Source organism: Leuciscus leuciscus, assembly GCF_965113295.1.
Source record: "Leuciscus leuciscus genome assembly, chromosome: 23".
NCBI lineage: Eukaryota > Metazoa > Chordata > Actinopteri > Cypriniformes > Leuciscidae > Leuciscus > Leuciscus leuciscus.
This window is the reverse complement of record NC_138747.1, coordinates 25,123,176-25,150,424: the sequence shown is the minus strand read 5'-3', so window position 1 is coordinate 25,150,424 and position 27,249 is coordinate 25,123,176. Positions and strand designations below refer to the sequence as shown.

Below are 27,249 nucleotides of genomic sequence, written 5' to 3'. Positions count from 1 at the left end.
GTTAGAAGCAATAGTGCACTTGACGTTAATGAATATGTTTCAAGCACTTAATGGGGGTTATGCACAACAAACTTCCATATTCTGTAAAACAGGTTGCAAGGCTTCCGGTTCAGGTCTTTGTATGTGCTTCGTTAAATATTGAGCTGTTTTACTCAAGATAACTTCAAAGTTGGAAGATGAGCTTAGCCGATGTCCATTGCATGCATGATATCTAAAAGTGTTTTAGTTTTCTTCTTACTTGCATTTAGATATTTAAATAGAATAAAATGGCAGCAATAAAAAGAACAAGCTAGGTTAACTGATTACCTTAAGTCCATAGATATCGGTATCAGTTCACACCGCAGTCAACATTTTCCTCCGTAAAGCGGAGGCAGTGAGACCTGTTCATGTGACGTCCGGCATAAAGCCTATTGCTAGCTAACCGTGCTGTTTACCCATGACTTCAAAATATAGCTTGTGCTTTACTGCTTAAATAATGCAATTCCTGATCAGGAAGTCAAGAGTGATGAGAACACATTTTCATACACTGTGCTTTTAACTTTTTTTTTGTCTGTTTTTCCTTATGCAGCTCTATGAACTGGACAGTGACCCAAAGAGGAAGGAGTTCCTGGACGATCTGTTCAGCTTTATGCAGAAGAGAGGTATGTGTAAAGTAAATCACCCTTTTCCTGCTCAGAAATATCTCCATTTGACATTATAGAGTCCTTTATCACTCAGACCTGTCCAAAGTCTGCCCCTTATGCACTCACATCAACACCCAGCTCATCTTTCACATCTCCACGGTGATGTTTATCTGTATTTATATCAAAGCACTGCAGTTTCCTCTGTTTGTATCATGCTGAACTTAGGCTGTGGCTCTCACATTCACATGTGTGATTATAAACGTGGGAGTGCTAACACATGTCCATGTCATGATCCGGCCTTGGAACTGTTGAAGCATGTGTTCCCATATACATTTACATAAACCCGCTCCACTGGCTTTGGAAAATGTTCTCCAACACCTGTTAAACCCTCTCCTGATTAATACATTAATGACCTGTGAGAGAATTTTATCAGCCATGTTTTTTTATAGCACAAATGTGTTTGTACGACAACCTGCTGCCTAGGAAAAACGCAGACATTTTCCCAAATAAAGACTCATATGGGAGTGTCTTTCCTTTTTATAGTGTATATTTTCAAACTGCTGTGATGCTCAACGCAGCTGTTTGTTTTTGTGCAGGGACCCCAGTGAACAGGATTCCCATCATGGCCAAGCAGGTGCTGGACCTCTACATGCTGTACCAACTGGTGACCGAGAAGGGGGGGCTGGTGGAGGTCATAAATAAAAAGTTGTGGAGGGAGATCACGAAGGGCCTGAACTTGCCGACCTCCATCACTAGCGCTGCCTTCACTCTTAGAACACAGTACGTACTCGCTGACACCTCCACCAGGAGAAATGATGTTTACTTACACATGTACAGGCCTGGCATTTATATGGTCATTATTTAAAGGTACACTGTAACTTTTTTGTTCAAAATTAACTACATTTAAATTAGTCAATGCATCAATCCTTCTTCCAAAACATGTTCTTGTCTTACCCTGATTCAGTATGGTAAGCCTGTCATAAGTGTTTTTATTTTAAACCTGTCTGGATTGTTTCGTGGGAAATTGCATACATGCGTCACTCGCCCATTCGTGTCTTGTCATATACGTAAATAGAGAAAAGTGGCTCCGGCTACTTTGACGCATGTATGGAGTGGTAGTGGCATAGGTTAGTTGTCTGCTGGCAAAAAGAGAATGCGACAGCTCGTAATAAAACCAGAATAAACATTGGCTTGGCTTTTTGGAGATGGCGAGAACTGCGGGATTTGAAATGTTGTAAAAGCAATGCAGAGATGCCATTTTATTACTCAACTGGTGAGTAAGGTATTTTATTGAACAGATAAATTGCCAAATGTAGCTCTCAAACAGAGTTCATTGTAAAGCATTATCTATTGTGAAGGGTCATTTCATGGGCGTTTGTAACGCTGTGCTGGAATTTATTTTCAAGGAAGTATAATGGGTATAACTATAGTAACTTCTTCAGCAAGTCAGCCTGATTTCCAAAGCACAACAAATTCTACTGTACAAATTATTGCTGTGGTCTGACTAAAGTTACATTTTTAAAGGTACACTATGTAACTTTTAGCCCTCTAGCAGTTAAAAACAAAACTGAAGGCATTTTGCAGAACAACATTGTTTTGGTTGTGCTTCGACTCTTCGTGACTGTGCGGATGAATATGACCCTTCACAATAGATAATGCTTAACAATAAATTCTGTTTGAGAGCTACATATGGCAATTCATCTGTTCAAATAAAATACCTTACTCACCTGTTGAGTAATAAAAACACCATCACTGCGTCGCTTTTACAACATTTCAAATCCCTTAATTCTCTCCATCTCTGAAAAGCCAAGCCGATGTTGTTTTATTACGAGCTCTGTTGCGTTCTGTTTTTGCCAACAAACACTCCTGTTCAGCGGTTTTTAAAATGGGTGATTCCCCAGAGGTTTGAGATTTAGGTGCTCCATGTCAATCTTTCTCACTCATTGTGACAACTAACCTATGCCATTTATACTTTGGGCTTGAGACTACATAATACCAGGTGACTCCAGGGAGCCCATCCTTGTAAGAGGACTGCAGGTTGGTTTGTCTGAAAGGGACAATTAGATCATTAATTAGTAGTAAACTTATTGTGTGTTCTTAATTTCTCACCCCCTCTGCAGGTATATGAAGTATCTGTATCCTTACGAATGTGAGAAGAGGGGTCTCAGCAATCCCAACGAGCTGCAGGTGGCCATCGACAGTAACCGGCGAGAGGGACGCAGGCAAGGTTTTGGCAGCTCACTCTTCACCTACTCACCCAATGGAACACCCACCATGCTCTCCTCTCCCAAACTCTCCATGCCACCCATGGGCATCGCCCTGCCCAGCAATGGAGCCTCCATCTTATCCTTACAGAAAATTAAAAAAGGTAAAACCTGCTCACAGACACGCAGAAATAATGCAGAGGATCTTGATAACATCTCTTTAACTCTTTTGACAAAAATGTACGTAATTTATGAGAAAACGCTTTCGTGCCATTGACGTAATTTTCCGTCGTCCTGTGTTTTCACTGTTATACGGTTGGGGGCACTATGAAACCTTTTCTCAAAGAGTACTGAATCTCCTGATCAAAACACAGGCGAAGAAGCAGCAGAAACAAGCAAAAGTGATTTTAAGCACATCCATATGTAAAATCAATTAAAAAAATGCTGCCGCTGACTGGCAACTTTTTTTCAAAAATGCTGGTGGGGAAAGAGTTAATGACATCTTTGTGTTCTTTAATGTTGTTAAAGAACATCATCTGATTAAAGACATCATGTTCTTTAATGTTGCCATATGGTTTGCTTTATTTCAAATGTGTTTTGTCTTTCTATCTCTTTCTCTGTTGTAGAGGATGACGGGGTTCGTCTGCCAGTGTCTCTGGCCAGTCAGACAGTAGCTGCGGCCCAGGCTGCAGCTGCACAGGCCACCATCGCACAGGTAGCTGCACTGGAGCAGCTGCGGGACAAGCTGGAGTCCGGCGAGCCCCCGGAGAAGAAGATTGCACTTCCACTGGAGGAACACCAGCGGCTACTGCAGAGAGCTCTGCAGCACAACCTGCTGGCCATGACGGCACAAATCCCTATGAACATTCGCATCAACAATCAAGGTACTGACACTTTAACATTCTGGGCTCCAGACAAGTGATGAACCAAATATATCAGTAAGGATGTGCAGACAAATTTTAAAACCAACTAGACCAGGGCTGGGCTCCACTGAGATCCAATCTTCTTGCAGAGTTTTGCTTCAACACCAATCAAACTCGCATGCCTGTAGCTTTCTAGCAGAGATGGTCTCATTATTGGGAGATAACAGGGTCTGTGGCTCTACAATTGGAGAAAGCGTAACGGTCAACTTGGATCACAAGTTTCTGGATAACCAATCACATTACAGCCTTGAAGTCATGGAATTTCTTTCAGAGTGGTGCGACGGTTAGTCACTGTTTGCATTCAAAAAAGTCTTGGATTTCTCTTATAAAACAGAAATAAGATTTAAAAATAAGTTTAAAAAAATTAAATAAGTTTTTCCTAAAGTTTAATGGCAAACATGTTGAAGATTAGCTGATAGGCTGTTTTGTCATTAAATAAGCTGTTTTCCAACAAAAGCAGTTTATTCAGTGTAGTGAAGCCTCTCCTCCATTGACATCCATTCAAAAAGATGGCTAAGCTTTGCTAACCTTGAAGGCTTCCCTTATAGTGACTTTGTTTCTAGTAATCCTAAAGACCATGATTAGCTTGTACTGGTGTGTTTGATTAGGTTTGGAGGTAAACTCTGCAGGAAAGTAGATCTTGAGGGCTAGAGTTGCCTAGCCCTGGACTAGACAGAGGGTTGCTTGACAAATCTGTCTTAAAGGCCTAGTTCACCCAAAAGTTTAATTTCTGTCATTTACTCACACTCATGTCATTCCAAACTCATTAGACTTTCGTTCATCTTCAAAATACAGATTAAGATATTTTTTCTGGTCCTCCACTAAAAGATGAACAGAATAAACATTGATCAGCACATATACATATAAAGCATATGAAATATGGTAAACAGAAGCTCAACTAAGTATGAAAGCCAATGAGGTTTGCACATCAAGCAAGCTATAGTTGAGCTGCCATTTACATATATATATATATATATATATATATATATATATATATATATATATATATATATATATATATATATATACTGTGCTATGCATAAGTTTAGACACCCAGGCTAAAGTTGACTAAAAAGAGGAATAAAAAAAATCATCTTTTGGAAATTGAACTTAATGCCTTAATTTAAAAAATTAGGAAAAATCCAACCTTTAAGGACACCAATTTTCTTTGTGAATGAATAATATATCGTAAATAAAAAAATGTTCTTCCTTAAAATACAGGGTGCATAAGTCTGGACACCCCTATGTTAAATTCCCATAGAGGCAGGCAGATTTTTATTTTTAATTTACCATTTGCCATTTACTTCATGGATCCAGGATACTATGCATACTGATAAAGTTCCCTTGGCCTTTGGAATTAAAATAGCCCCACATCATCACATAGCCTTCACCATACCTAGAGATTGGCATGGTTTTATTTCAGTTAGCCTAATAGCTGGTTTGATTTGCATTGAGAGATGATCTTATGGAAAGTACTCCATGCCAATCTCTAGGTATGGTGAAGGCTATGTGATGATGTGGGGCTATTTTAATTCCAAAGGCCAAGGGAACTTTATCAGGATGCATAGTATCCTGGATCCATGAAGTAAATGGCCTTTAAAAATAAAAATCTGCCTGCCTCTATGGGAATTTAACATAGGGGTGTCCAGACTTACGCACCCTGTATTTTAAGGAAGAACATTTATTTATTTACGATACATTTCATTCACAAAGAAAATTGGTGTCCTTTAAAGGTTGGATTTTTCCTAATTGTTTTAATTAAGGCATTAAGTTCAATTTCCAAAAGATGATTTTTTTTTTTGTCAACTTTAGCATGGGTGTCTAAACTTATGCATAGCACTGTGTGTGTATATATATATATATATATATATATATATATATATATATATATATATATATATATATATATATATATATATATATATAACACGCACGCATATGGATGGATTATCTCGGCAAAGGAGAAGTGCTTACTAACACAGATTTAGACAGATTTGTGAACAATATTTGAAATAGCCTTTTGTGTACATAGAAAAAGTCTTAGGTCTTTGAGTTCAGCTCATGAAAAATGGGGGCAAAAACAAAAGTGTTGCGTTTATAATTTTGTTCAGTGTGTGTATATATATATATAGCACGCATGCATGCATATAGTACGATCATATACATTGTACGTTGAAACATAATCATTACAGTTATAGTTAGCCTACATAGTTACCTCAATTTGCATTCTTACTGTGGGTTTATCTTTTCCCATAAACACCAACCTGAGAAAAAACACCTTTTATAAAGCGTCTGATGTTTCAGGGAAACCTGTGTGTGGAATATCCAACTTCTGGTTCCTGAGGTTATGAAATTAACTCGGTGTGTTTTCTAGTGCGGTACTGCAAAGCCCCTCTTACATCATCATTCACTGGTACTAACTATTTTGTAGGAAAGGGTGTGAAAATATTACCACAGACTAAATTACTGGCATGTGGTAAGTGCACTTTGCAGATCAGTAGTTGTCAGGTGGAGATGTCAGCCTCCTTCTGTGGTGTGAGTCATTAGTCTGAGCTGTTATTATCCCGCAGTAGTAACTCTAGTACTGTTCTTACTAAATGCTGTTCTTGTGAATGAGGAAAGAGGATGTTTAAAAGTGCTTTGATTAGATCTTATCAGAGTTGAAAGTTGTACTGATGTATTTACTCTAAAGGATGGTGGTATGCAGGATCTGATTCATTAGACAACTGGAGGTGTTGACCCATTTTAAACCGCAAAGACAAAAATGCAAGTCAAATAGCTTTTCTTTTGTGGGGAATCCCTGCCTCAACACAGATTGATTTCCTTTTTTTTGGTTTAGGTGTTAAATACTCGAGGTTTCACCTTGCATATTTTATCGGAAGATGAATAAGAGACTGAACAAATTCCCCTTGCCTCTGCATGTGAACTGTTTGCATTGTTTTTTTTAAGTTGCTTGACTGGGAAATAGCTGAGAAGTAGCGTCCCCTGCTGGTAGCCAGTATGCTTTCAGATTATACTGTCTGAATGCCACAGAGGATAATTACTATTGCACATACTTTGGGTTAGTGATTTGTATAAATCCCCACCCAACGTATTAAATGTTGGCACTTAACTTGTACTAGACTGTTTGTGTTGCATAAATAATTAATACCTCATGCTAGGAGAGTTGTGCTACTACTTTTCCAAAGTGAAAAAAAATAATGTGCTTTTATTCAGATGAAAACTCTGTTTGTTGTCCATCAGAGAGCAGACCAGACTCTGCCATGAACCTGACTACCAATGGCCTAAACAGCATCAGCATGTCTTTGGAGCTTAATGGAGTCGTCTACACTGGTGAGGATCCTGTCACCACATATATTTCGTGTGTGTGTGTTCACTGTTCAAGTTCTCCCTTGTTTTGATTGTGACCAATCTTCCCGTTTTTTTCATAATAGGTGTTCTCTTCGCCCAGGCCGCGGCGCAGACCTCATCGGGTGCATCTAACAAATCTTCCGCAGGCAACAGCGGGCCTCAATCAGTTCTCCACACGCCTACCTCATCTTCCTCCAACAACCAATCGCCTTAGCACCTCAGACTCTCTCCCTCAATGCAAAACCAAAACCTCAGTTACTACAGAAGATATGCCAAAAACCTAGTCAGGAATAACTGAATCGTTCTCAACTTGAAGTACACTAGCTCAGGTCTTTTATTTACACTCTCCTTTGTTCAGGAGTCAAAAGAAATCTAAAATAACAACAGAGTTTATTATAAAGATAATGATATATAATGTATATGCAAAACCTGTGAATAATTTATTTCTCTTTCTGTGAGCACACTGTCGGGCGTTAACAAGGCAGTAGGATTCTGCTTTTTAAGGTTTTATAATCTTTGACTGATGAAAGCTTTTCATCTATAAGCAAAACCATAACAATAGTAGGATTGTTATAACGTGTGATGCAAACAGCTTAAGGGTCTGAACTAATAATATATTATTATAGATTTTATTTTCCCTGTGTATGTATCTGCAGTGCCTTGTGAAGGTTTTTCCTCAGCACACTTTGAATGCGCTGTTGACAGGCGAACGTCTAAACTTCAGCACTAACACAATACAAAGTGCGTAATGATGTGTTTAGTTTTTTTACATTTATTGCAAGTATTCAACTATTTGATTTCCCATCTTAGAGTTCTGCTCTGTGATGGTGTTAATGATCTTAATTTCGGTCAGTGAACATTCATGCTAAGGAACTCATTTAAAACAATTGTAGGCATGCATTTGTAGACGTGTATAATTGCATTCATAACGTTTTCATTATTCGTGTTTGTTTTATTTTTGCCTCTTCATACTGGCAAACTCTGGAGGCTACGTTCTCCATGAGCCTCGCAACGGTGGCTGAGGACCTGGAACTGCCACAGCCCACAAACTTTTTTGGCCCATAGTTGCTCTAAAGTAGAATTGGAAGTAGTTCAGAGGTTGTTTTACTTGTTTGTGTATAACTTAGTGGAGCTTTCACTCAGATCAGTGGTTTGGCTGAAAATAATCATAGTTTGACTCAAAGCATGACAGTATAATTATACGTTTGTTTAAGATTTAAACAAACAATTCATCCTGTGTTTGATTACTACACTAACTGGAGATTTAGTTTGTCACCTCATCAGGTCTTTTAGCCTAATGTAATGCAGTGTTGAGTGTCACTGAGGGGTCCAACAATGCAGCCTTTGCTTCATCACGCAGGACAGTTTCTGGTTATGTATTTTTTAACAACAACAACAACAACAAAAAAAAAATCTGAGAAAATTCTTAGTACAATGGGATGTTTTGAAAGTGCAAAGTGTCTTTGAGCAGAATGGAATATTCTCTTCTAAAGGGATTTGGTTTCCTGTGTTTATTTTTTTAGGTTGTTTTTTATCATGTCATCAACTGTTCCGGACAGTAAGAAGGTCTTTTTCCTGTCCTTATCAACTTGTAGCTGCAATTTACGAATTGTAAAGCTCTTCAAGCATTACACTGTATGCAAGGTCAAAAAACTCACTTGGTGGGCATCTTGGGGTGAAACTTTCTTTTGATTGATACAAATATGATAGTCTTTCATCTGAAATTGAATAATTTATTTAGCATTTCAAGTTAGTTTGGCGTTAGGAAAATGGTGTTTCCAGAAGCTTAAAGCTGTATTTTTATCCAAAACAGCTTGCAGGTACAGATTCTTTGGAGAAACTTAGTTAAATGCCTTGATCCTTTATTTGGGATCAAACTAGTGGCCTTTGCTTTCACTGATGAGATCCTTAACCGCCAAGTTACCGCATCCTCTTTTTCTCATTTTAATGCTCACCCTTTATTATTCACAACGACCATAGTTGCTGTACAGGAAACCGTCTAGAAAAGGTTGTTACTGTTTCTGTCTGTATTGTACAACTGTACATATTCGGTTTTTTTTTTTTTCTATTTATATCAGGACAATTCATTATAACACACTTAAAAGTCATTACTGCCAAATCTCTACCTCAAAGACTCATTTATCAGCTCAGAATCGTTTGCAAGCCTTCCCAGTTTGCCACTTTTCACATGGATTTACCTGCTGTGAAGTAGAACAGGGCATACATGTCCACTTTTATTCTGTTAATTTGAAAATCTTAGCCATGATATCCTTAAAGCTCCTTCTTGCTTGTAAAAATGCCACATTGGGATCATGGCATTTTTCCTCGATGCTTATTTTAAAGAGAACTTTTTTCCTGTTTCATCTGCCAGTCTGCCTTTTAGAATCAAATCCCTCAACTTTTAAGTGACCATCGTCATGTAACAGTATTGGAATGGCCTTTACCCAGTGTATTTCGATCAGAGGTCCTGGGATTTTTTTTCTTTCTTAGGAAACAATACTGTTACCACGCAGAGTAAGACAGGTACACATAACACCCGTTTAAAGTAGTTTGTATCCATAAGAGGGATGTCAGATCTGTTTTCACTTTGATGTATGCCTTAAAGAATGCACATTTTAAAAAGTAGATATAGCATGCTAATGTAGTCAACTTTATTGCAAGGACAACCAAAATTGCTGTACAATAAAACTTTGCTATTAATGCAGGATGCCTTATTCTTTGATATTTCTTTGTAAGCTTTTCTCTTTTCAGAACTTAACATTACACTAAAAAAAATCAAGTAATTCACTTTTCCAATACATAGACAGCTGTGAAATTTAGGATTTATGTTAAGAAAGGCATTTGTCGTCTTCTCAGGAAATACAATTCTACCTCTAGTTATACAGAAATGTTCATCTTAGTGCTGTGGTCAGTGCATATAACATTTATTTTACCCTTTTATAATGGTAATGGTAAATGTTTCCCTTTGCACACTGACTCAAGGGTTTTTATTAATTGCAAGTATATTATATGTATTTTTTTCTTTTCTTTTAAAAAAATCTCAATATCCCTTTTTTTTTTATGTGAGTGCTTTTGAGTTTTGGCTTGCTTAGTTTGAATCTGAAATTGCTCCTTGGAGAGACCAGGTTTTGGTTACGGTGCTGAACGTACCACTGATGCACCCTTCTGTGTATTTCCACTTGTGCGTTTTTAAAACGTTTGAATTGCGTAGTGTCGACCTCTTGACTGCTTCTATTAGGGGTGAAGGACAAAGACAATCCTTACCTATTTAATCTGTATCGATATGTAACTGGGGGAAAGGGGATCTGACAAATGTCACAAAAGTGCTGTTATGGCTGGAATATTATGGATTCAAAGTACTCTATAACCTTTATTTTAGGAAATCGTCTCACAACAACTGTACCTCTCTCAGTCTGAATGCTGAAAACCCAGATATTGATAAAAAACACACCTCAACACATTTAAAACAAAATGCCGTTAACAGATGAAATGGATTTTTGTTTTTGCTTTTTTTATATAATGTAATAGTAATTCTGGAGCTTCAGTTTGGGTGTGTCTGTTTTCTGTTGTGTTCAGTATGTTATTGCCCTGTTTAAAAGAGACAGTCATGTTGATGAGTTTTGTTGTTTCAGAGTTTGCAAAATGTACTCTCAACGTTTACATTTTATAATTGTCAAGCATCAGATTTTTCAATGTTTGATTTTTCAAAATTGAGATCTTCAGTTGTTAACATTGAATACAATAAAATGTAATTATGATGTTATGTTCTTAGTGCAGTTCTTGATTCTTTTCCATTTAAAACCCCTCCATATTATAGAAACATGTCAACACAAATTTGTGAAAAGTGGAGGAGGTACAGAATGATTTTTTTTTTTTGATACCAAAATGAAACCATGCTATATTAAAATGCACAAAGTATTTTAACTATCAAGTGTTGGAGATGATGCTTTACAAGTAATGCGAGTTAATCAGATTACTTTTTCCCCCAAGTAACTAGTAAAGTAACACACTACTTTTAAATTTACAAAAAAAATTCTGAGTTACTTTTTCGAATTAGTAACGCAAGTTACTTTGTTTTCCCATGTATAGACTGACAGGACAGTTCTTCTCTCCCCGTGTTGAGAGAAATCAGTAAGTGCAGAGGAGTTGTGTGCGCTGTGTGAACATGATGCTTATTGTAGTTCTAGACTAACATGCATGTTAATATGTGAACATGCATTTGCTCATCTCACTTGCTCAAAAACAGATTCAGTATTCCTCAAAATGAATATAAACAGTGAAATGCAAACTCTGAATATTACACAAACCTGCAATAATTAATTGTATGTACCATACTATATACCATACTAATAGTCAAAAATGACTTAAGATAAACATCACATTTGTTTATTTTTTATTGCTGAAGTAAGAGTGTTGATCTTTCTTCTCCTGGTTCGATTCTTCAGTAATCCAGAACAGCAGCACATCTGAAAGGTTTGTTTGAGCTGCGCCTCTACTGTACATGAGTGAATTTGTGAAAGGGCCTTTACATTTGCCAAAAATATAACTTTTTTTGTTATTAAAAAACAAACAAGCAAGCCCAGCCCATGTGAGAAAAGGTAACGTAATGCATTACTCTCCATACTAAGTTATGAAATAAGTAAAATTTTTAGGAAGAAACATAATATTGTAAATGCATTACTTTTATCAGTAACTGTCCCCAACACTGGTAACTACACTTAAATATGTACACATTTTCAAATGATATCAAAGGTAACTAACCCCAGAGAACATTTTCTTATTTTGTCCAAAAAAAATAATCATAATTGTCAAAACTGTCAAAATTTTGTTCAACAAAACACATTGAATGTGTACATGAGTGTTGTTCTTATTTTCATTCCTGTGGAAACTTAAATATGGCGATTCCCTGATTAAGTTTCATTTAAATGGATTTTTAATCCTCTTCCATCCAGTGTGAGACATAAGGCCACATTTAAAGGGATAGTTCACCTAAAAAATAAACATCCTGATGTCATTTACTCACCCTCAAGTTGTTCCAAACCTGTATGAAGTTCTTTCTTCTGCAGGTATAATAGCATATATTGTGAAGAATGTCGGTAACCAAACAGTTGATGGAGCCCATTTACTTCCATAGTATTTTTTCATTTTTTTTTTTTTCATACCATGGAAGTCAAAGGGGTCCATCAACTGTTTGGTTACCGACATTCTTCAAAATATCTTATTTTGTGTTCATGATGCAAGCATATAGGTTTGGAACAACTTCATGGTGAGTAAGTGATGATAAAATTTTCATTTTTGGGTGAACTATAACTTCAAGAAAATATGACCGACAGTATACCAATGAAAAGAATGAAAAACATTATTAGCCGTAAAATTCAAGAAGAAAAATGTCACATTAAGGTCTCTAATTTGTATGAAACATTAGGTATTACATAGGCAAATGTCATTAAATAAAATATTTATTGATCATTAAAAGGTATTAGGTGAAGTTGCCAGAAACCTGTGCAGCCAAAAATGACTTCTGCAATAAAACAGGTTTGCCTTGTCAAGTTGACTTCCGCATCACGTTGCGCCGTTGTTCTTTGTAGCTCCGCCTACCCCTTCGAGCTTGAGGTCTGATTGGCTAAAGCTCGATTGTGTTTTTTTCATCAGTTTAAACTGAGGTCAGTCAGTCTGGAAACAGCGAGAAGAAGCTGGTTAATGCAACTACAACATTATTCCTGCGAGTTAAAGTGTTTTGGTCCGTTGACGACATCATTTAATCAGGTTTGCAAGGAAAATGAGACTCCGCTCGAGAAATATTTTAAATGAAACCCCACCGACACCGTCCCGCCGCCGTCGAGCCGCTCCGGAGAGTCCGAGCCCTCAGACTCAGGTCAAGAACCAGGTCAGTCCTGCTGTATTGAACACTAGATATGAAAAGATAACAAAAATTACGTGTGATTGAGTAACTGTTATGTGATTGCGCGTTATGAGTGATCTTCACTTGCCTGGTTAGCATGATGCTAACTGATTTAAAGCAAGAGATATTCGGACCGAAATTAAACAACGTTAATATAATAATGTTTCATCAAAACATTAAATACAGAACAGGCTATCGTCCATATGAATATTAATGATATGTGTGTGCTGCTTGTAAAAGTTTCTCAGTGCTGTCCCAGATGTGTTTATGGACAGGGCCTGTTCTCACCGTGTAGCCAATAAGATTTTAGTATTATTGAATTGGAATGGGAAGTTGTATCTCGGCCAATCAGCTTCTCTGTATATAATCGACGAAGGAGCACGTGGATCTTGTAGTTATTATTGTTTATTAAAACACAAGTATATTGATTATTAATAATTTCTGTAATTTTGATATCCAAAGGTAAACAGTTTAAGTTTTTTTAATTGCATTTATTCATATGAAATGTGTAAAAAAAAAAATTAATAGGTTTATTAACTGGCTGTTTTTTTTTCATCCTTGCTTTAGGATGAAGTAAAACTTCTTCAAGACTGCCCGAATCTGGATCCTGATGAAGTCCCAACAGCAGCCAAACGTCCACGGAGGAGGAGAAAAGCTTTATCAACTGTTGACAGTAAAGGTACACCATTTTGTTTGACAAATTAATGTTATTTAAGAGTCTATTAATGATGATATGGTATTAAGAAATCATACTCACCACTGTATTTTTAGAGTCAGATTTCAAGACTCCAGTCCGTCACCTCCGGGAAAGGCATTCCTTATTGAATCCTGCTGCTCGGAGCCTCTACTCTCCTGCAGTTCACTTTCTCACACCACCAAGAGACAGTGAGTGCATTTAAATTTTTACATTTATAACTTAATCGAGTCCGATACAATGCAACTATAAGATCTATCATATCTTACATTTCTGACAGCCATGCATTATTGGGATGCACCGATAAAAAAATTCTGAACCGATCCGATGTCAAAAATTCTGAGTATCGGCCGATACCGATCCGATATCAGCGCAGAAGGAGAATTTCTATACCTCTGTGTGTTGAACTGATAATTACTTGTTTGTGTGTTAAACATCATCATAAAAACAACAAATGCAAAAATGATATGATCATAATCTATGACAAAACACTATTATAAACTAGATAAGTAGAAAATTCAGTGGCAAAAGTTACTCTAGAAAAATCATGAGTGCACAATAATTGTATTAAATCTAAACATGGATTTCCTGGACCTGGATTTTATCTTAAGAATTTAAGCTTAAAAAAGCCTGAACCTTGTCGTCGGAGAAATTGTTCTTTGAGACTCTTAGGAACTTCTTTTAGACCCTGGTTCCTGCAGTCGAAACACACTGGTGGTACCCCAAAGGTCCTAGTTCCTGGGGAAAGTTCCTGCGGGGGAAACTATGGAGTCGCAGCGCTTTGCATTGAAAAGTTCAAAGCAAAAAGGGGAAGAGATATTGATGAGTAATATATTATATCAATGCAATCGTTTATTGAGCCTTTACTTTTAACAGTTTTAAATTTCAGTTACTGTGTGCGTGAAGAACAATTCATAGTGCTCTCTTCTCCAGTTTTGTGATCTAAAAGACAACTGGGAGAAAGTTACATGAACTGCAATAAACTCCAGCAAGTCATTTTTATGCGAAACCATAGACCTTTGTCTACAGATCAAGTATAATAATAGGAACATTGAATCATCTTGTGAGAGAGTTTCATCATGTTGCCTGTCGTAACCAAACGAGACACGCTGTTTGAATGCTGAATGGGGAATGACTGACACACAGTGCAAGCGTGCGTACGGAAAGCTGCGTCTCTCAGCATGCGATCGTGAATTCAGTTCTCTTTCATGTCTTATTGTGCTTGAAAAGTCGAATACACAATTTTGTCAAAATTCCCGTCGTGTGGAGTATTCATGTAAAAACAGCCGGTTATGTCTCAAGTGAAACTAACATTTGGGTGTATCAGTATAATGGATCTGTGCATTTGGCCGTAAAGTGACAGCTGTCTAATAAACCCACCTGCTGCTCTGTGTCATTAATGTGAATCAAACAAAAGAGAAAAATCTTGGCTGAATAACCTTTTTTTTTGCTTAATAAGAATAATTTATATTTAATTAATATATGGAAGACTTTGCAATTTTTCTTTCCATTTGATTATTACATTTCTGTACTAATTCTTAATAGTGACTACATTGCAAACAAGACTTTAATTAACGTAACCTCAAGAATCATTTTTTCATATGGTTTCAATGTTAGTTTCTGCTCTTCCCTACAGTACAAACCTCTTTGGATCTGTCTGACCTTTATTATGAAACATTTTGTCTGTACTCTGTATTTTTAAACTAAACGAGTAATAACTTTCCAGATACCTTGTTATTTGATTTTGTGTAACAGTAGTTTTTTATTTTAATAGGTGAGCATCCAAACGCAAGTCCCATCTTCAGTCCTGAACACTGTGTGTTTGGCTACAGCGCTGCCAGCCCTCTTTCAGAGGATGAGGAGAATGAGGAAGTGTTTAGCCCGTGAGTCTCTTCTACAAACAAGTTTTTGTGGCTTGTACAATTCAGACTGATTGAAGTGATTCATCTGTGGTTTAATCTGATTGTTGTCACGGTTTTTGTATCAGCTTCACATTTATTAAGAACATTCCGAACCGTTCACAACAGTCCAGGCCTGTCTCAGCAGTGCGGGACATTCCACCAAAGACGAGGAGCACCCCTGCTGCTACCCTGGTGCTCGATTTGGTCAGTTATCTTCCCTCTAGCCAGCTCAAAATCATTACTATACTTAGTTCAGTGACATTTTAACTAAAATGTTGAGTTGATCAGATTGAATTAGCATGCAGTTCATTGACTGAACAATTCCAAACTGTTGGAAGTTAATGGCAGGGCCATTAATTAATTCAGATGGACCATTAGCACTCCCTTCTTGAGAGAGAGGCTTCCACAACTAGGCCCTGTTTACACCTGGTATTAAGATGTGTTTTGGTCGATCGGATCACAAGGAGACGAGAGAGACACATACCTGTTTGCACCTGGTATTTTAATCCGTCTCTTTCGTCCACTTTCAACCACTTCTTTCCTGATTTGTTCGAGGGCAGGGTCTATGAGTGACTACACTATGAAAGCAATCCGGTCAAATGCATTTTCGACTACCTCTGGAAGTGGACAAGCTCATAACATTTATACCCCGTTTACACCTGTATTTAGCGTCTTCCACTTGTGATCCGATCGACCAAAACACATCGGAATACCAGGTGTAAACTGAGCCATAGGTAAATGAAGTTGAATTGCTGACTAGTGCACTGATTTGATGAGGTTTAGAAGTGACTGGTTTGATTCTTTGGATTTTATTTTAATGCAATGGGGGAATTTTATTTTTGTACGATTCTAGGATGAAACGCTTGTGTTCAGTTCACTCAATGTGATTGCTGACGCAGAATACACATTCAGTACCCGCTTTCAAGATCACAAGTACAAGGTTGGTGAAATTTTAATTAACCCTATGACATGTACAATCACAACGGAGAGATTAGAACTTTCGATGTGTCACATGATGAACTTCTAAATTAAAATTTGCTTTCATGCTTTGGCTGGCTCTGATCATGTCCATCTCTCGATCAGGCCAAGCCAAAGCGTGAACGCTAATTTGAATCCTAACTATTTATATATAGTCATATATCGACAGCTGTTCAGTGTTTTCATCCACAAAATGTTAATTTTAGATTTCAGACATTTAAATAAACAAAAAACATTTATGGTTTGTTAAATACACTGATGTCGATAGAAATGGCAACAATGATCCTTTCAAACATAATTGCTTGATTCACAGCAATTCACAACAAAATACATTTATTTGAGAATAGGAATATCAGATATTTCACAGTATAGTTAACAAGTTTGTGAATATTTTGAATAAAAAGGACAAATTAAATAAAACCAATACATTTGTCATACAGTGCTTTTTGTGCTGTGTTGCATCGCCATGGAATCTCACATGTACTAGGACATAATATAGTTTAAATTTACGTGTGAAAGGGTTTGTTCAAATGAAATTGTAAATAATTTAAGCTTCTCACATGTCGCTTTTCCACTGCATGGTACGGCTCACTTTTGGGTTTTTTTCCACTGTGTACAGTACCTAGTACCTCGGTTGAGGTTTCATGCGAGCCATACCGATACTGAAATGTGATGTGTAAACACTGCTGATCACTAGGGGTGTACCGATACCCTCATGTCACGATTTGATACATATCACAATACTGAACCCACGATACGATATTATTGCGACATTCCAAGACATATGGTAAAAGGTTAACCGAAAATTTACTGTTGATTAAAATGCAAAATTTGGTGTTCCATTGGGTGTGTAAATGAATAGGCTTGGACTTGGTGCTGATAACCCAATGCACAGGACAAAAGTGACACCAGAATAAAAATATTCAAGATTCTGAAGCTGAAAACAGAATTATTTTAGATGAATATTCTTGCACTCTTTCACTGACTAGATATATTTAAAATAATGTAGGCCACTTTTTACTGGTAACATAAGACATTTGACACCCACAAATATTCCCCCATTGCATTATTATACATTATATTCAACATTATATATAGTAGTTTAATGTAGTTCTGACCCTAAAACTCTGTAAACTTGAATTTTTTCACACACAGTAATTTTCATTTTGGGTGAACTATACGCAATACATGTTGTTTATGTATAACATAACATTGGATAGCATTTTTTATTGGAATATATTGTGACACGATATATTGTTACACCACCTACTGATCACTAATTGGTCAGAGAGAATCGTCACTACCAGCCATTGGATTTGCGCCACGAGACACCAAACCCGCTAGATTTAAATAGTCAGCAACAGCCACCGCAGTATCATTTGTTTGCACGACTTGCTTTAAATGACCGTCACACACAACTTAAAAAAAGAAATGACTGTATTGTGGTCAGTAGATGAGGTGGCGGTGCAGCTTTAAAGATCCGTCTATAATCCTAGGTACAAAACTGCAGTGGAAAAGCAAACCGAGTAGGGGTGTAACGATATTCAAACCGAACCGAAAAACTGTGATACACCACCCCACGGTACATATCGCGATACTCTCATGGCGTACCGAACGTGGCCATATTTCAACAACGAATTGTAGTAAAAACATATAATTAAATTTAGAAGTTAATGCAAAAAGTTTGCAAACAATTTGTTATTTGAGTGTTGATTATTATATCTAAAAAATAAATAGCAACTGAATTTAGGCTAATAGTTTGGCCTCTGTTGTTAACCTTTAATATTATAGTAATGTACAATTACTCCCTATATAAGGGCTCCCTATATAGTTTATAGCATTAACATAATTTTAGATTTTTTTTTTTTTAATCCTTAAGAAACTTTTAATTATAACAGAATTGATTTCAAGTCAGAGACAATTTTTCAGTAAACCACTGTTAAAAAAAAAAGAAGCAATTATATGTTTAGTTTCCTCCCCCCTCTGCTAACTGTGACGTCAAAACCGAGGTACGTACCGAACCTTCAGTTTTGTGTACCGTTACACCCCTAATGCCGAGTTCACACTGCATGATTTTAGTCCCGGTTTTCACTCGCCGACAGGTTTTGCGAGATCGCCGACAAATGGCCGAAATCATAGGCAAATCTATATTTGGCAATGCTAAATATCTGGACCTTTCGGTGATTCACAATCCTGCTGTGTGAATGTGTTCTGACTGAAAACTACTTCGGCGATGACCTACAGCCAATGAGAGGGCAAGAAACAGGACAGTGGGATGTTCGGGGAGGAATTATAGACCAAAATATCAGTATTTTAATAGATATTTTTACAATTATGTCAAACAGAAACAAAGCACAAACATTTGCTTGACCAGCAGCACATTGCAAAATTATTTATTTACCCCCAACTCTCTTTGCAGAACACATAATCTTTGCTCCCCGCGTCTCCCCAACCATTTCCTCCTCCATAATCTTTTTTTCTTTTTCTCCTTTTCACTGCAAATCAGCGCATAGACAATTTGGATCGCAATCTTCTTGCAGGCTATCATTTTTAATAACAATTTCAGTATCACAAGTTATCTTGCGTTATTTCCTTCTCACTTCTCACGTGTGTTTGCTTGTGAAACGTATTTTGTTGACCAGACAGAAGTTGTCGGCGATTCTTTGTTTTGTAAAGTCATGCAATGTGAAAACCCCTGTTGCAGATCCATCGTTCAGTGTGAACACAGCAGCAACTGAATGCTACCCCAGATAAACGTGCAGTGTGAAAAGAACAGTGACCTGACTGCTTTGGCTCGGTTTTATGCCGAGTTCACACTGCATGATTGCAGTGCAAGTAAAAGTAAAGTACTGCAAGTAAAGCGAGCAGAGTAGTGCCGAGCCAAGTCGTACCATGCAGTGGAAAAGTGTATATAAAATACATGCATTTCTTGGAATAATGGTTAACATCCTCTTACTGTTATGAAAAAGTCTTGGAATTCTGCTGTTCTTGAAGTGTGATGTGATTAACTAAACATACTTTCACAGGTCTACGTGATCCTCCGACCATATGTGAAAGAGTTTCTACAAGCCATGACCAAACATTTTGAGGTAAACATTGTGAAGAGTGTCTGGGATGATTTTTTGAAACACTGACGGACTGTTCACATCAAGATGATTAAACTATTTAATTTGAATTAACAGCTGTTAATGCTTCTATTCAGCCCTGTACAGACATTTGCATGTCGTTACTGTGACAGATTTGTCAGATGTTCTAATCTCTTTGTGAATAAAGCTGGCCAACCAGTAAGATATGCATTTTGGTCACAAGCCCAAAGCTGCTTTTGTTTGCATCAAAAAACAACCTACGATTCTTTGATAAACACTACGCTGAATACAAAATAAGGAATTGCCTGCCAGAAATGCAGTTACATACCGTCAGGGTTCCTACACATTTTCCATTTCAAAATTCTAGATTCTAAATTTCTAGACTCAAAATTTACGGTATCAGCGAAGTACAGTCTGAGTTAGATGATTGTTTGCTGCTTTATCTGTTGCTGTTTTGAGTGACAATTGAGTAAACATTAATTTAGTGTAGTTCAAAAGAGACTCATTTAGGGTAAATACAAATAGTTTTCAATAAATGTCCACCTTGAATTCACTCAATCGTGTTCAACAATCATTAAATGATCACTAAACTTTTGCCATAAAAACACTTTGCTTGTATTACAAATATATTTTTTTAAATTCTTAATTTTGTATTTTAGAAAACTGAATAGGGACAATATTCTGTTTTTTTTATTATACATTTTTTCATGCTTGTCCTGACCTGAAAATTACTCAAATCAAATTGCATACTTTTCCAAACTTCATCGGAACCTTGTTGGGTGCTTTTCCATAAGCGCCACCTACTGTCAGAAAGTGATTTTCATTCAGTCCATGTGCTGTTTTTTTTTACACATTAGTCTACTCTGAACAGATAAATTAGATTGAATTGTTGTGCCAAACATTTATGTTGTTGTGTCTTTTTCTGTTCCAGATGTTTGTTTACACCTCTGCAAAAAAGGAATATGCAGAGAAGATCGTAGATATATTGGACCCTAATAAAAAGCTCTTTAGGTGAGACATTTTACACTTCGAATCCCATATGCCCAAAGTCGTCCTGGGGATGGTTCCCAGCCAGTATCTGGAAACCGTCTCATAACTCATAACAAACTTTACCTTGAAGGAAGCATGAGAATGTAATTCTGTGTTTTTCTTATTTTTAAGACATCGTTTGTATCAGGATGATTGTGCCTGTGTGCTTGGACACTACATTAAAGACTTGACTGTTCTGGAGAGAGACTTGTCAAAGACTGTCATCCTGGACAACGCCCCCCACACCTTCCCATACCACGTATGTTTGCCTTTACCACCTAGTGTGCAGGAGTCTTTTCTCTGTGAAAGTGTTTGTTAAACATCAGGTCTAACTAGAGCTGCACGATTAATTGTTAAAAGAATGCGATCTCGATTCAAACCCCCACGTGATCTTATTCCTAAATGATATATGTCTATTTAACCTTTGACAAAAGCATACCGGAACATTCAAATCTGTGTTCACACTGCCACTGACCCAGAGAGAGCAGTTGTCATGTTTAGGTATGAAACAGCTTCACAAACAGTCTTTTCAACCACACAGTATCACTATTTCTGTCTTAAAATAATTCAAATGATCACTGAACTACTGTGTAAAGTTTATAGTTTGGATATAAACAGTGATGTCTAAGACCTGGGACACACTAGACAATTTTTAAATCTTAACTGATTTTAAAACTGTCGGAGACCACAGACATAAGGGCAGTTTCAACCGATTTATAGGGGTTCAAGCTCGTAGCACTGAAAACCCTATTGTAATTGTTATAATTTCCTAGGTGAAATTTTTGGGTTTTGGGGATTTTTTGAAAAACCTACTTTTGCGAACTAGTTCTTGGTTTTTGGCCCGATCGGAATCAAACCAGTGCAGCAAGATTCTCTGACTGAGAACAGTCTGATTGTCAAGCACTATAAAAATAAATTACAATTTCGATTCATGGTCTCTAATGGCCTCCAAAACATTAAAAGTGGGAGGAGCCACTTTTACTAAAATGTCTATAACTCGTGAACGGAATGAGATATTTTCACCAAACTCGGTACACATATATAAGAGCACATTCTGTGGTCGTGTGAAAAAGCATGCGGCATCTTGCCACTTGGTGGCGCTATAACATGGAAAAAAAATAACGTAAAAGTGTCTATAACTGTGCAACCTTAAGTCTGATTGACTTGAAAATTGGCATGCGGTGTCTTCGTCCAAGGTGCCAAGACTGCCTTTGAGAACATTTGCGTATCTTAAAAAACGTGTGAATTTTGAGCAGTTGTCAGACAAGGTTAATGGAGGCAGATCGAAACGAAACTCACTGGGCCTGTTTGACTCTTTACTTATGGCCCTAGAGGCCTGTGAGAAATTTGAAAGAAATCGGCCACCGGGGGAGTGCTTTCGCAATTTCCATGTGCGTAAAGGATTGTATACCACAAGATTTTTCTCACTCACCCATGACCTTCATTCATACCAAATGTAGAACTCCTCATTCTGAGCAACTTTGCCTCTAAGACCGCCACTGTCATTCGAATCGTTCATTAAATATTGGAGATTATTTCAGAAACCAACTTTCGTGAACTAGTCCTAGGTTTTTGGCTCAACCTCGATGAAACCACTGCGGCATAATTCTCGGGACTCTCTTGGTCAATAATTAGCAGAAAACATTTTGGCCTTTGGATAACTATAGCTGGGTCCTTTAGAAAACAGACATGGCCAAGTCTACTGAAAAGCTAGAGTCAGCAGCATAATATTTTATCAGAATCTCTAGTAAATTGTTATTTTATTTAGTTGTCTATTAAGAAACGGGGAAGAATCGTGATCTTTATTTGAAAAAAGAAAAAGGTGATTCTCAATTTATCCAGAATAGTGCAGCTCTAGGTCTAACCAGTATATCAGTGGCATGTTCTTATAAGATGTGTTTGTTTTTTCTAGCTGATGAATATGATTCCCATAAAGAGCTGGATTGGAGATCAAGAGGACCGTGAGCTACAAAAGCTCATTCCATACATGGAGAAACTAGTGTATGCGGTGAGTGTTCCTTGATCTTTTGAATTAAGAGTAGATGGCATAAAACATACTGCATTTTTCAGAACTCCAAATTTCCTACCCAGTTCAAAAAGGCCACTAATTGAATCTTAAGTTCTCTGAATTTCATTGGTATGATCACCTACATTTACACAGCAGCAACATCTATTTGGTATCCAGTAGGGGTGCAACGGTTCAAATTTCTCACGGTTCGGTTTGGATCTAGGTTTTAGGGTCACGGTTTCGGTATGATTCGGTATGTGCTGTGTTCAGGGAAAAAAGGACTATTGTCAAATAAAAAATAAAGAAAATAAGAACAAATAATCTAACTACAAGCAACAGCGCAAATAAATACAAAAGAGCAAAGATACAAATAAAATAAACAGTGCTTTTCAGGTTCAGAAATTGTAAAATAACATTGCATATTTGACTGTATAAATTAAAGATTAATCCTTATTAAAGTTACAAAAGGTATTCAATCTAGAGCAGTGAGTGTTTTCCACATCTTTAACATTAAAAACGCAGACAGCAGGAATGTTAGCTTGCTGTCACTTTAAGATATAATGCACGGATCCAGTACACACTGATACTGATTGTCCGTTGAATGAATGAATGAATGAATAAGGCATTTATATTTGTTGAAGCGCAAGACTTGAAAGAGGACTCAATATTTTCATGCTGACTGAGACGCAGGTTTGCGCACTTCGGATGAATGCACACACACAATCTTCTCACAGCGCATGCAAGCTCTCATTCGCGTCTATTGGTTAAAAGTTAAAATTGGCAAGAGTAGTTTAAACCGATAGCACCGGTCCGGTGCTGGACAGGTATCACCTGCGCTTGCGCGCTATCAACACTCAGGTGATGACGGCGTAAACGACTGGTCATATTTGAGTATGCGGCACTCGCAATGAACAATGTTTACAAAGAGTGACTCTTTTGTCCCCTTTTTTTGTCCTTTCTTTTTTATGATCATCGCTGCTGTGATGTACTGGGAACCCAGAATGTGTATCCATCGATCCATCATGTATCTGTTTTACACGTTATTTTCAATTGCGTCGTCAGATTTAAGATGAACCACGGTGCGAGTGCGTGCCGAACTGTGGGTGGAGAACAGTATGTTTTTTTATATATATATATATAAAAAATTTTTTACAGAGAACCGTTACACACCCCTAGTATCCAGTACGAGAATCTGGCGATAAGAATCTGGCGTTACTTTTAAGAAATGCAATATATTATTATATAAATTAAATAAATTATTAATCTTAATATATAAATATGAAATATTATACAATATTTTTGGGGGGGTTTAGGAAGAGGATATCATTTTAGAAAAATTGTCAGAAAGAACACTACCATATGCATAAAACCTGAGCAAAAGCTATATTATATTTAATTAAAACAGTGGGATCTACATATTGTCCTCTTGTCAGCTGGTTTTGCTAATGCTAAAGCTAGCGATGCACCCTTGCGATTCTCCAAGTCACAGTTTATGTTCTGAAATAACACTGCCACCGATCGGTCGAGTTTTAACAGAACATCGATACAATGTTTTTGAGAATTGATACAGTAGCGTCAAACATAATATTGCGACGTTCACATGTATACAAAAAAAAAAATGTATACCCCTAATATCCAGAAACTTGGTCCATCCAGTCATGGTAAAATAATGCAGAGGAAGCAGACTGCATACTATTGTTATGAACCCCTGTTGTTAAAATGCTTGTTTCAAAAGGGTTCAGCAACATAAAAGGAGATGCAAGGCAAAGAGCAGTTTAAAACATTTATTATAAGACTAATAAATGACTGCACAAACTCACGTCTCTCAATTTTTCTCTCTCCACATGTAACACACATTTACTCTGCACTAAGTCAACATAGACATAACAAACACTAACAAATAGAACAAAATAGTAGCACAGTACAAAGAACACAGCTTGAGTTGATCAGCGGCTAGGCATCATGACGCGCACGGAGTTCACCGTTGCGTGTCTCACCCTCCTTCACACTCCACTTATATGCTCAGCACGAGCCATCAGAGCAACGGGCCACAGGTGCGCAAGGGCGGAGCCTACACTCAGAAAGAAACCCCAATTAGAAGACGAAACAAACACACACAAAAATACACAGGCAACACCCATAAGGCTGAGGCCGTAACAACACTAACTAACAGTAGAGTCAAATATGGGAAAGTCACACCTTGTGCTGTTTCTGGCTGTGTGAAGCACCTGCTGGTCTGCATCCTTAGAAACTAGTGGTGGATCCAAACGGGTACAATTCAGCATGGATTTTGTGAATCTTTACAGTAAGGCTGTTATTGAAGGATGGAGCAGGTTTTTGAACAAAATGTAAAATAAATGAATTTATATTATATTTTGTTCTAAACGCTTGCTTTATTTGAATTTAAAGAAAAATGTAGTAATGATTAACTTGTTTTTTATTTTTTGTGTTTTCAGGATGACTTCAGAAATGTCTTAAAGAAGAGAACTGACCACTTCCACAGGCTGCTTTCTGAAGACTAAAACCTGCATCAAGTGTAATTACATGTACAGCCATCCTAATAGATGCAGTGAAATTACCAGGCTACAAACTAACAAAGGCTAAATTTGTAGTATGGTATAATGAAATTGTTTATTTGATAGAGAATAGTCTTACAGTTTCACTTGTAATCACCCTGGTGATCAGCTGGTGTTCTGACCCATTTAGAAAATTAGGACTAGAATTTTGCCTTTAATTTATTGATGAATCTTGAGATTTGTACAGGTTTGTGCCATTGGAAGTGTTTTCACACTTGTGTTGTACTCAGAAGTGTTTTTTTAAAGGACACCAATTTTCAATAACCATTAAAAAGAAAAACATTAGTTTTTCCTGAAAAACTTTTGGTCTGTAAATTGATCAGTTTTGTGCTGGGAAAAAAAACCCGTTAGTTTGTAATCTGGTATGGTTTGTTTGTCTATTTTGCTTCAGGTTGCAATTAGAGCTTTATTTGGGGGGAAACCAACAAGATCTATTTCCACCATCCAGTGGTACAGCTTCAGTCTTGCCGCCACCATTCTCATCCTCCCATATCCTGCAACCAGGGCTTGACATTAACACCCGCCAAATGCGGGTGGATTTTGCTCGTGGCGGGTAACACAGTCACTCCAACTAGCCACTTTGGCGGGTTGAATAATTGTAGTCTTTTCAAAAGGCATCTGAAATAAGTGTGACACTACAACTCCCATAGGGCTGTCAACGAATATTCTAAATTCGAATATATATTCGAATAGTTTTAAAAAACAGAATTTCAAAGGTGAAAATTAATATTCGAATGTGGAAAAACGCCCGCGGTAGCAGAGGCGCGGCTGTCTGCTTTGCGAGTGGGCGCGCTGCCTGAGGGGTCATTTTATTTAACGTTAAACAGAAACATTACCAAAGTGTAGGCTACTGTACTGACTGAATAGATATTGCATGAATAAGGTAGGTTAGATACAGCAGTTTCATGCACTGCAGGCTTCCACTGGTTTGATTATTTACCGTTTCATGTCAAGGAAAAGTTCCATGTTTACCACAGCACAGCTCGCTCGGAGCGTTCAATGTCGGTTCTATATAGCCTACTGTAAAACTTCAATTAATGTTAATAATATTTGTTTCAATCACTGAATGAAGCCTGCTATATAAGAGTTGCGACCTTAAATTGCTTGCACAAATCTCTTGATCAGCACTCAACATTTGCTTATCTGTTATGCACAGAGCGCGTGACGCCTCATTCGCGCCGCAAGACCTCCAGACGCGCGTAAACGCGTCTTTACACTCGCGCCAGACGCTCTATTCGCGTTTGGTGTGAACGCAGCATGAGGGTGAGGGCGAGAGAGAGAAAGAGTGCCTGCGAGTGAGCGAGCGAGGTCTGCGGTCTTGGCCATTAGTTGATTTACTTGTTTCCGTGTAGGTAATACGTTGTTTAAACTTAAATAAACTACCTATACAAGTAGTTATGTCTCTTTGTATTAATTTGTCCTGTGTGACGTAATGCGCGTCATTGACAAAATGCGCAACCAGATGTTCGAATAGTTCGAATATAAGCTATGTGTTTTTTTTAGAGGGAATATTCGAATGTCGTTTTTGAGCGATTTTGACAGCCCTAATGAGTATTGATCGCTAGTGACCGACAACAAAGAATCGAAGAGACAGCTAGCTGCCCTGCTGGAGTTACGTCGTATGCCGGTGGAGCAATGTGGCGACATATAATACATAATACATGGTTTTATTTTAAAAAAGGAGCTTTACACACAACCTTATCAGAGCTAATGATAATGACCTGTATTGTTATATATTTATGTAGTCTTGATTTGGGTGTATACAGTGGTTTTACATTTAAAAGGGTTGTAAATCTAGTTCAAGTAAATTTTAGCACGCCATAAGTCAACTTTTATCGGATAATTTCACAACAACAAAAATGTGGCTAGTAAAAATGCTGTGTGGCTAGTAACTTTGGAAAACCACTAGCCACATTGGCTATAGTGAGCAAAAAAGTTAATGTCAAGCCCTGCCTGCAACTGGGGCCCAAAACC

At 37.4% G+C, this 27,249-nt stretch overlaps 2 protein-coding genes across 2 annotated transcripts in view; both read left to right on the top strand.

The window, feature by feature from the left end:
* The window catches only part of arid3a (AT-rich interactive domain 3A), a 32,518-nt gene extending 21,654 nt beyond the window's left edge, over positions 1-10,864 (top strand). The window contains exons 4-9 of the mRNA XM_082155287.1: positions 569-641; positions 1,220-1,403; positions 2,744-2,991; positions 3,454-3,711; positions 6,994-7,083; positions 7,185-10,864. Of these exons, the coding sequence (XP_082011413.1) occupies positions 569-641; positions 1,220-1,403; positions 2,744-2,991; positions 3,454-3,711; positions 6,994-7,083; positions 7,185-7,315 (984 nt within the window). The 3' untranslated portion in view covers positions 7,316-10,864. The remainder of the gene's footprint in view (positions 1-568; positions 642-1,219; positions 1,404-2,743; positions 2,992-3,453; positions 3,712-6,993; positions 7,084-7,184) is intronic.
* A 1,857-nt stretch (positions 10,865-12,721) lies between these two features.
* On the top strand, positions 12,722-25,576 carry ctdspl3 (CTD (carboxy-terminal domain, RNA polymerase II, polypeptide A) small phosphatase like 3). The gene is made up of 11 exons (XM_082155202.1): positions 12,722-12,988; positions 13,571-13,682; positions 13,775-13,888; positions 15,472-15,580; positions 15,685-15,802; positions 16,452-16,538; positions 19,603-19,665; positions 20,594-20,673; positions 20,824-20,950; positions 22,604-22,699; positions 25,156-25,576. The coding sequence occupies exons 1-11, from the start codon at positions 12,881-12,883 to the stop codon at positions 25,219-25,221; spliced, it is 1,080 nt and encodes a 359-aa protein (XP_082011328.1). The 5' UTR covers positions 12,722-12,880; the 3' UTR covers positions 25,222-25,576.
* The last annotated feature ends 1,673 nt before the right edge of the window (positions 25,577-27,249 follow it).

What these genes read in the sequence shown, in the direction of transcription:
- ctdspl3 (XM_082155202.1), top strand. Translation starts at nt 12,881, where the DNA reads ATGAGACTCCGCTCGAGAAATATTTTAAATGAAACCCCACCGACACCG. An exon ending in TCTCACACCACCAAGAGACA is followed by an intron (nt 13,889 to 15,471) that starts GTGAGTGCATTT and finishes TTATTTTAATAG; the next exon opens with GTGAGCATCCAAACGCAAGT. An exon ending in CCATGACCAAACATTTTGAG is followed by an intron (nt 19,666 to 20,593) that starts GTAAACATTGTG and finishes TTTCTGTTCCAG; the next exon opens with ATGTTTGTTTACACCTCTGC.